General features: G+C 49.2%; 1 protein-coding gene across 1 annotated transcript; it reads left to right on the top strand.

The window, feature by feature from the left end:
- The first annotated feature begins 474 nt into the window (after positions 1-474).
- On the top strand, positions 475-1,593 carry POU3F1 (POU class 3 homeobox 1). Its single transcript, XM_024202905.1, has one exon. It carries the CDS (start codon positions 475-477, stop codon positions 1,591-1,593), a length of 1,119 nt encoding a protein of 372 aa, XP_024058673.1.
- Positions 1,594-9,596: the final 8,003 nt, after the last annotated feature.

Raw genomic sequence — 9,596 nt, 5'->3', positions numbered from 1 at the left:
GGACCCGGCCCAGCCCCCCGGCGCCCGCAGCCCGACGCCCCCGCTCCGCTCCCCACGGGCAGGGGCCCTGGACCCGGCCCAGCCCCGCCGCGCCCGGGGCACAGAGCCCCGCCGCAGGTGCCCCCCGAAGCCCCCTCCCCACGTGGCGACTGCAAACCGGCATGAATGAACCGCCTCCCGCCAATCAGAGCCCGTCCCGGTGCCAGGAGCACGCGGGCTCCCCAGCCCGAGCGCCTCCCCCGGCCAATCCCGGGGAGCCGCCCGCACCCCGTCCTCCAATCGGGGAGGGAGGCGTGCGGCAGGTCCCCGAGCCGGGGGCGCCCTATGAAGGCGCGGAGCCGGCTGCCAGTCCCGGGCAGCGGAGCCAATGGGGCGCGGGGGGGAGTGGCCGGGAGCCCGGCACCCACCGGCGCCCCGAAGCCTGGCTCTAAAGCGCCGCGCTCCGCGCCGGGCCCGCAGTGAGCTCGGGGAGCCATGGCCGCCGCAGCTCAGTACCTGCCCCGCGGCAGCCCCTTGCTGCACCCCGACTCCGAGCGCCTGCCCCAGGGCACCACCTACCGCGAGGTGCAGAAGATGATGCACCACGAGTACCTGCAGGGCTTGGCCGGCTCCGGCCACCCCATGAGCCTCGGCCACCCCCAGTGGCTGCCCAGCGCCGGCACCGACTGGGGCAGCGGCTCCCACCTGGGCCAGGCCGAGCACGGCAAGGGCAGCGGGCCGGGGGCGGCCCGGGAGGAGCTGCCCGGCGCCTTCCACCCCCGCTCCCACCTGGTGCACCAGCAGGCGCCCGGCGGCCACCCGGGCGCCTGGGCGCAGGGCAGCGGGCACCACCTGGCGCCCATGTCCCCCACGCCCAGCAGCCACCAGCCGCTGCTCTACGCCCAGTCCGCCTACACGAACCTGAACGGCATGCTGGGCCCCCAGGCGCCGGCCCTGCACCACGGCCTGCGGGACCCCCTGGGCCACGAGGAGGCGGCCGGGCTGCACGACCCCCAGCTGGAGGGCTCCCCGCAGCACCTGGGCCACCCGCAGGAGCACTCGGACGAGGACGCGCCCAGCTCCGACGACCTGGAGCAGTTCGCCAAGCAGTTCAAGCAGCGGCGGATCAAGCTGGGCTTCACCCAGGCGGACGTGGGCCTGGCCCTGGGCACCCTCTACGGGAACGTCTTCTCGCAGACCACCATCTGCCGGTTCGAGGCGCTGCAGCTCAGCTTCAAGAACATGTGCAAGCTCAAGCCCCTGCTCAACAAATGGCTGGAGGAGACCGACTCCAGCACGGGCAGCCCCACCAACCTGGACAAGATCGCGGCGCAGGGCCGCAAGCGCAAGAAGCGCACCTCCATTGAGGTGGGCGTGAAGGGCGCCCTGGAGAACCACTTCCTCAAGTGCCCCAAGCCCTCGGCCCACGAGATCACCTCGCTGGCGGACAGTCTGCAGCTGGAGAAGGAGGTGGTGCGGGTCTGGTTCTGCAACAGGCGGCAGAAGGAGAAGCGCATGACGCCGGCCGGGGTCCCGCACCCGCCCATGGAGGATGTTTACGCGCCGGCGGAGACCTCGCCGCTGCACCACCCGCTGCAGAGCTCGGTGCAATGACTGGGCGGCGGGGCCGGGGGCTGAGGGCGCCGGGCAGGGGCAGGGGCAGCGCTGGAGTTTACAGTGGGGGCCCAGGAGCGAGGGACCGGCCGGGCCCGGCCAGGGGGCCCGATCCCCGCCAGCGGCCCCCAGTCCCTGCCCGGCGGGAAGCCGCGCTCGGGACTTAGTTTCTGCCGCTTGGTTTCGGGCCCTGGATGCCGAGACTCGCCGGGCGGCGCGTGGAAAACGCTCGTTAATTTATTCCTCAGACTGGTTCGCACCTGAATTTGTCTCTAATTTAACTCGCTGTATTTATTTGACTTCCAAAAATACCGCGCGCTCCAGAGCCCCGCGGCTCTGCAAACGCCGCGAGAGGAGAACTAGCCAAAGGTTTGAGATCTAATTTATTCTTCCTTTGCTCCCGTGTCACTGACACTGTCTGCGGGGGGAGCTCCCCGGCCCGGCCCCCCACCCGCCGCTTCAGGCTGGGACGGGTCGGGGAGGGCCGAAGCTCCCCCCGCACCCACCCACCGCGGGCCCCTGGACCGGTTCCGATGGCACTTATCTCCCCCTCCTCCTGGGGGGCTGCTGCGCCCCCCGTGCCCGGGGCCCCAGACCGCCCGGTGGAGACTGCGGGCTCGGCTTCCCGGAGAGCGGGGAGTTTCCCCAGGGCTCGCCCCAGAGGGACAGGAGTGTCCCCGGCTCCCCACGCCCCGGGCCCGGCCCTGCGGGGCCTGGGAGGGACGCTGGGGAGCCGGAGGGGGGCGGGAGTTGCGGTCACTTCCCCAGCCCGGCTGTAAATATGTGAGATATGTACACACGTGTCCGCCGCCCCGGGTCCCCGCTCCTGCCCCAGCCGGTTTTTTACACGGACTGACCCCGAGAGGCTATTTTACTATTGTTTCCCGTCCCGTCTCTATTTATTTCTAACCGCGTTCGGCTCATTCCGCAGCGTTGGGTTCGGAGGTTTGTTTTATTTTTTAATCGCAAAAAAATATGTAGCCCGCGAAGTTACGTTTCTATTTATGTTTATAGTAAATATTTTTATTACGTACATAAACCATTCCCCCAGGAACCGGTCTCGTGTCGTCTTTGCAGGCTGCCGGAGTCAGCTCGGACCCTGCCCGCGCGGGGAGCTGGCGAGGGCTTGGAGTTAGGGGAGCTGGGTTGGGCACCAACCCCCGCCAGGGCCGGGGCCAGGGGGGGCAGGGAAGTGGCCCCAGCAGGCAGGACACTCCCTTGTCCTGCAGCCCAGGCCAGGCGGAGCTGCCCGTTGCTTCAGTCCGGGCAAGGTGGGCTCCGTCGCTTCCGCTGACTTTTTTCTTTTCTTTTTTTTTTTCATCCCCGTAGAAAGTTTGAGGCAAGTTGGGATTTTCCTTTGCAAGGGCCGTTCCCACCGCCTCGCCTGGCTCTGTAGGAACCAAGCCCCTGTTCCCAGCAGCAAGGGCGTCCCGTGCTCTCCCTGCATGACAACGGGACAGCTTCAGAGAGACCGGGACTGCGAATGTTTAAACAAAGGCAAATAAACTCCACTCGGGGCAGGGCACCTGCGGGACCCGGGCACCTGCCGGGCTGATCGCTTGGCATTTAAAATTGTAGGGGAGAGCCGCTGATTCCGTGTGGGGAATTTAATCCTAAATCATGACTTCGGGTGTTCACTTTTGGTCCAAGGGGAATGTGGCACATTTGAGATTCAGAGTCCATGTTTACTGGCTGCATCCTTCTAAAATCTTATCCATCACATCCCGTAACTGCTACGACTTATAGGCAGCGTTTTGCCAAAAGTCTTCTCCATTCTGCAGTGTGTGCCACTTGCTATTGATACTACAGGAGCTGTGGACTCCATAAATAGGTAAATGTAAAATCAAGATCTTTTAAACAAATGTGTGGAAGCTCTTAAACTTACAAGGGTCTCTGGAAGAGATGAGCTGTCCGCAGGGATCTCAGGAAAAGTATAAATCCTGTGCTGCAATATGTATCACATGCCCCCAGCTTCGGGGAAAGAATCTGATCTAATTTGTTCTTCATACACTGCATTTTTTCAGGGTTTTTTTTTTCATTCCAAAGGGTTCCCTATACAGAAGGTAGAATTACAAAAAAATGTGTCTTGCAAATATCTTCCCCATCATATTCGCAGTTAGTGCAGTGAGAGAGATGTGCAGAAAGGGCCAAATATGCCCGTGTTACCTGAGAGAGAAAGGGAAACCCGCCTTTGGTTTTTTGAAGCGGAAGCCACTAGTCTAGTAATGTACATTTTACCTGAAAAAGGAGAAAAAACTTCTCCTTATTTTTCATTTATCAGAGACTTAAATCTGAACGTTCATTATTAATTTATTTTAGAAGTAAAAGACCTGTAATTTTATTTTCAGATTCAGCTTTCTAATTTTTTGTCCTGTTTAATATTATCTTTGCTTTCAGATAACTCAAACATGTGAACAATCTATTACTCACCCTTGTTTACAATTGTTACAAATACTGTTCATCAACATTCACTATTCCTGTTAATTACACTTCTGGGAAACTCCATCTTCATGGCTTAGGCATTTATATTGTGTGTCTGCATACACTTATATGTACACATGCAGAGCTTTAAAATGTATAATACCAGTGAAAATAGCATAAATTGTATTTGGGGTGCTATGATAGTCCATTGAGATTAATATGCCTTTTTGGAATATAAAATACGAACAGAAAATGTTTTTTAAAGAATTTTCTCACCTTACATTACTGAAAATAATAAATATGCAACAATGTAATACAAGAAAAGTCCATCTTAGCACTCAAGCTGTGCTCTCATGGTTTTTGATGTCACCAGATCCTTCTATATAGTATCACATCCTAATATTTATGCCTATACCAGGGTCTAGAGAATACTTACTTATTTCATTCTCTGTATTTCTAGAAGAATTAACTTGTATCTTTTTTAAGTCTGCTTTCTCTCAGAATTTGTGAGGAAAAGTCACATAAGTGGATTCTTTTCACTTTCACAGATCTTTTGTTTCCAGCAGTATTTGTATGTTGAGAGAACTTTTGAAGCCTGTGTCTGTGGAACTCACACACTGGAGAAATGTTTAATCGCATAAAGTGGGTAAAATGTCAGATACTTAATTTAATTTGCTAGAAAACTTCCTAGCCACAGTCTATAATATTTGACACATTGCTTCTTGACTCTGGATACATTTTGTGAAACAGCGGATGTAAAGGGAATTTTTGTTGACGATCGGGCATTACTGTATGTCAGTTCACAGATTTATTTTTTTAGGTGTGAATAATGCAGTTTGCACCCAACATGAAAAATCTTTCTGTTTTCCACAAAAATCTTCTGCTTGGTTTTATTGTATTTTTGTGCCTTCAGTGTTTTGTTTGCAAATGCATTATTGCTCAGGCAAATGTCATAATCAGCCATGTTACTATAAATTAATTATCCTATTTTCTCTGTCACTTTCAAAAATGTAGTTATTGTGTAGTGGCTAATACAAAGGATATTAATAGCTACAGCTTTCCTACTCTTATCAACTGTTTCTTTGGATTTTTTTTAATTTAAAAAAGTCACGCTGGTGGACCATTATCAGACTAAATATCATGTTTGACACCCATAAGTTAGCACACCAGCAAATGGGTTCACCTTGCAGTACAAATAAGCTGGCAAACACTGCAGAAGACCATACTAATAACTCCTCTATAGCAACAACATAACACAATATTGTTTAAAAGATTCAGCACACATGATTAATAAAGCATTTTGTCAGCTTTGATTACATGCTCATGTTCTTAATTTCTTTCTGCTTATGTGACTGTTTCACAAAAATGCAGGGACTTGAAGCTCAGCAACATGAAATGGGGTGTGGAATTCTGAATACAAAAAATTTTTGTGTGTGTTTATAAATTTAGAATTTGCTGAGCGTATGCAATGGATTGGATAGTGTACGCTCATCAAAAATAAAGTAACAATAATTATAAATGCATGCAAACCAGGTTATCATCCAAAATACATTATGAATCTATGGAAACATTTCCAAATTTCAAATCCTTTTATGGCTTTTATTTTTTCTCTGTTTCACCCCCAGACACTTGCTTTTACTTTTGGTATTTGTAGCACTGGGGCCATTTTTAGAAACCTTTTGGTGATACCTAGTCAGTTTTTTTTTTTAAGTCATAAAGGAAAAGAAAGAGATAAGTAAAAGACAGAGAGAAACTCCCCTGTGTACTTGCGGGAAGTCTTTCCCGTTTGCATTTGGGGATTAACAGTACAGAATTGAAGCCAGCACCTGTGTATATCAGGAGCAATTTCGATAGGCTAGTTAAAAGAAGAGAGACTATGTAGCAAACAGTATTACATTGCTATTTAAAAAAGAGGGGTCAATTTTCACATTTCATTCCCATAATGGATAAGATGTGAAGTGAGTTCTGCTGAGGACGAACACCCTTGGGTTGTTTGGTTTGTCAGAATATATCAGGCACTTGCAGCCCCACTGCATTAGCGCTCTCATGCTATTGCACAGCAAAAATAAAAGACGCTTTATTTGTGCAATTCTATAATGCTCAATCCTTTTAAAAACCAAATACTGCAGGGTTTGCCTCGTTTAGAAGAACAGTTACTTTTCTCAGGCCAGGAGTAAATAACAATTTGGTGTTGGGGGATTTTTGTGGAGGTGTTTTTGTTTTGTTTTTGGTTTTATTTTTAGCCTCCAGTGTGTGTGTTAACATGAGCATTCAGTCTGTTACATGGACATAACACCGGTAAAGATGGGGAGGTAGTTTTAGTAGGTCAGAAAAAGTACAATTGTGAGAACACTGTCCTCTACCACGAGGTATAAAGGGAACTTAGACTCTGCTCCCAGAGGCAGTGGTTGGGCCCAGTACATGCCCAGAAAACAGAAGGGGTTTGCATTGCACCTGCATTCAAATTGGTTCCAGTCTACATAGGTTTGTCTACTGCGCTCATCAGTGGTGCTGGAACTAGGAGGTCTGGGGGGCTGCCGCACACCCTGGCTTGAAGTAATAATAAAAAACACCAAATACCTGGTTTCTATCAGCAGCATCCCCACTATACAAATTGTTCCAGCCCCCCTGGTGCTCATCACTAGGACTAGTCAGGCTTTTAATTAACATGAAACTGCATTATGAGAAATTCCCCAATTCACCAAGGAATCAGTCCTTGCGTTGGAGCTCCAGGTTGTTTGGTTTCAGAGGAGTAAAGGCCTAATCCATCTTGCCTTGCTCACAGGCGTAGCCCCAGTGGGTGAAAGCCAGAGTAATGGGGCTCTGTGCAGCCAAGGGGTGGTGGGGCCGGGAGGTAAAATCCAGTGGCTCACCCAGGGGCTGAAGTTGTAGCCACAATCCCTCAGTGCCACTTGCCAGCTGGGACAGTTGGAGCCAAGTGAATATGTCCTGGTCACCAGCCCACCCCTTCCCCAGCCTTCATGCTGCTCAGTGCACAGCAGTGCAGGGAGCCTGATGAGCCAGGAGGGAAGGTCACGCTCGTCTGTGAGCGGAATAACCTGCCATGATTATCTAGCCAGCGTGGAGGGGGAAGTGGTTCCCAAAAGCCGTTGCCCTAGATCTTGTTACCAGAGATTTCAGGGAGAGAGACGGGCTCTGTTCTGTGAGGCAGGGGAAATTTCCAGCAGAGTGGTGCGTGTTTTCTCTTCTGTCTTTAATAAGGTAGGAAACTGATGGGAGAGCCTGCTGGTGACAAGGGATGCTTTGCCCGCCTGCCTGTCTAGCCAAAGGTCAGGGGGCGTCAAGAACAACATCATCTTACTCAGGATTCCTGTCTAAGAATGTTATGGCAGCAACCTGCAAAGGGAGGAAGACCTTGTCTGTGAGGAATAAATCTGTCCTGTGCTAATCGCACGCACACAGCCAGGGAAGTGACTGGAGAGTGTTGCAACACGGGGAAATTTGCCTTATTAGACACTCTTAGTTATTGATGCCCCAGAAACCTTTTTTATCTTAGCAACAGAGTCCTGCTATGCCACTAACTGTAGGTCCCGCCTAGATCCAGTGCACAATGGGGCCTGATCCTGCTAAGCTCTTGGTAGAACGAGCTGCCTCTCGGCAAACTAAAGCAGCAGCAGTAGCAACATAATCCCTGCGTGGGTCAATTCAGCCCTGGTATGAAACTTTGAAGGAGTGAATGACAGTTCCTCCATTGGCCCACTCCGGCTCCCATTGAAGGATTAGGCTGTGCGTGACTGGATATACATTTAACTCTGTATTATTGGGGCAGTGGTTCTCAACCAGGGGGATGCGTACCCCTTGGGGTATACAGAGGTCTTTCGGGAGTATGACAACTCATCTAGATATTTGCCTAGTTTTACAACAGGCTACATAAAATGCACTAGCAAAGTCAGTTCAAACTAAAATTTCATACAGACAATAACTTTATACTGCTCTATATACTATACACTGAAATGTAAGTGCGATATTTATATTCCAATTGATTTATTTTATATGGTAAAAATGAGAAAGTACGCAGTTGTTCAGTAATAGTGTGCTGTGACACTTTTGTATTTTTATGTCTGATTTTGTAAGCAAGTAGATTTTAAGTAAGGTGTAACTTGGGGGTATGCAAGACAAATCAGACTCCTGAAAGGGATACAGTGGTCTGGAAAGGCTGAGAGCCCCTGATCTAGGGCACAGAATGGCTAATTTTATGGGTCTTTTTTTCCATCAGTAAATTCTGTGGCAATTGATGGCAAAACTTCCATTGTTCAATAGAAGCTGGATTATACCCTGTAGTTGAGTCCTTATAATTTTCCAGGATTGTGCTGGGATCATGCATCAGAATTGAAGCCAGTAATTATAAAAACATTTAATTTATCTGCCTCTTTTTTTACAATTATGTAAATTGAAATTAGCAAGTAATAATAAGCAACAGACTCAATTGCTTTTGCTTGTAGTTTGTTATGTGGGCTAGAGAAACAATGCATGTCCAGCTGTGGCACTCGTGTGCTCTGCATCTCTTTGCCACCACATTGGTGCCTCCCTGCTGCCATGAGAATACCATGTAGGCTGACTGCCCTCTATTGGTCCTTGAAGGGGAAGAGAATACAGGACAGCAGATTAGCTCTGATTTTGTGTGTGTGTGTGTGTGTGTGTGTGAGAGAGAATTAAAAGGTACACCAGGCAATTCGAACGTCTGGATTTGGTAACTTCTCTGCTCACAAGGGCCTGACCCAACAAACGCTATTCACATAAATAATCCTACTGAAGCCAACAGGATTACCCTGGCTTTACTCCAGTGTAAAAGAACTAAAATCGGGCCATATTATATACATAAAAAATTCAGAGAGATACAAATCCCAAACCTTTGATCCAGAGTCCCATAGAGCATTGCAAAGTTGGGGTACAGCTCTAGGATCAAACTCTGTGTCTCAGGCTGATTTTTAACATTTGTTGGGGTATATAAATGCGCACAGACTCGCTCTCTCTTAAATTTAGCCAATTGTAGCTAATCAAATGTTTTCCTTTGTGATTCATGTAAACTCTACCTGTGAAAGTTCCCAGTAGTTTCAATTAGAACTAATAAGACCAGGCTTCTTTGTGTAAGTAATCATGCCAGGTCTGGGAATTATGAGGTTGCAAAGGCAGCATTAAAGCATATGATATTGTACACAAGAAATAATGTTCATGTTAAATGAGACCCCATGAATAATTCATGCAGCTTGATATCACATTGTTTTTGGTGTTAGTCAAAATCAGTTATTTCTTGTAAGCCCTGCAAAGGAGGCATTTGTTACTTACACTTGTGCTATAGGTTCACAAACTGCTGCGAATACTATTGGGAAGTGTGCTGCCTATGTCACAACATTTTTAAAAAATCATACTTTTAAGATGTTTTCTTCATTTTTCTATTTGGCATCTTCATTTCAGAGGCCTCTGGGGAATAAAGACACCTATGATCCAGCTTCAGCACCCAATTCATTTGCCTTTTTATGAACTGTCCTATTTTCTTCATTGATTTCACAGAACTCTACAGATAGTGATTCACTCCTGATAACGTTTCCCATATTATCCTT

Source organism: Terrapene carolina, unplaced genomic scaffold (assembly GCF_002925995.2).
Source record: "Terrapene carolina triunguis isolate 2854851 unplaced genomic scaffold, T_m_triunguis-2.0 Scaffold236, whole genome shotgun sequence".
Classification (NCBI taxonomy): domain Eukaryota; kingdom Metazoa; phylum Chordata; order Testudines; family Emydidae; genus Terrapene; species Terrapene triunguis.
Note: the sequence above shows the minus strand (reverse complement) of the source record. Positions and strands in the feature narration are given on the sequence as shown.

What these genes read in the sequence shown, in the direction of transcription:
- POU3F1 (XM_024202905.1), top strand. Translation starts at nt 475, where the DNA reads ATGGCCGCCGCAGCTCAGTACCTGCCCCGCGGCAGCCCCTTGCTGCAC.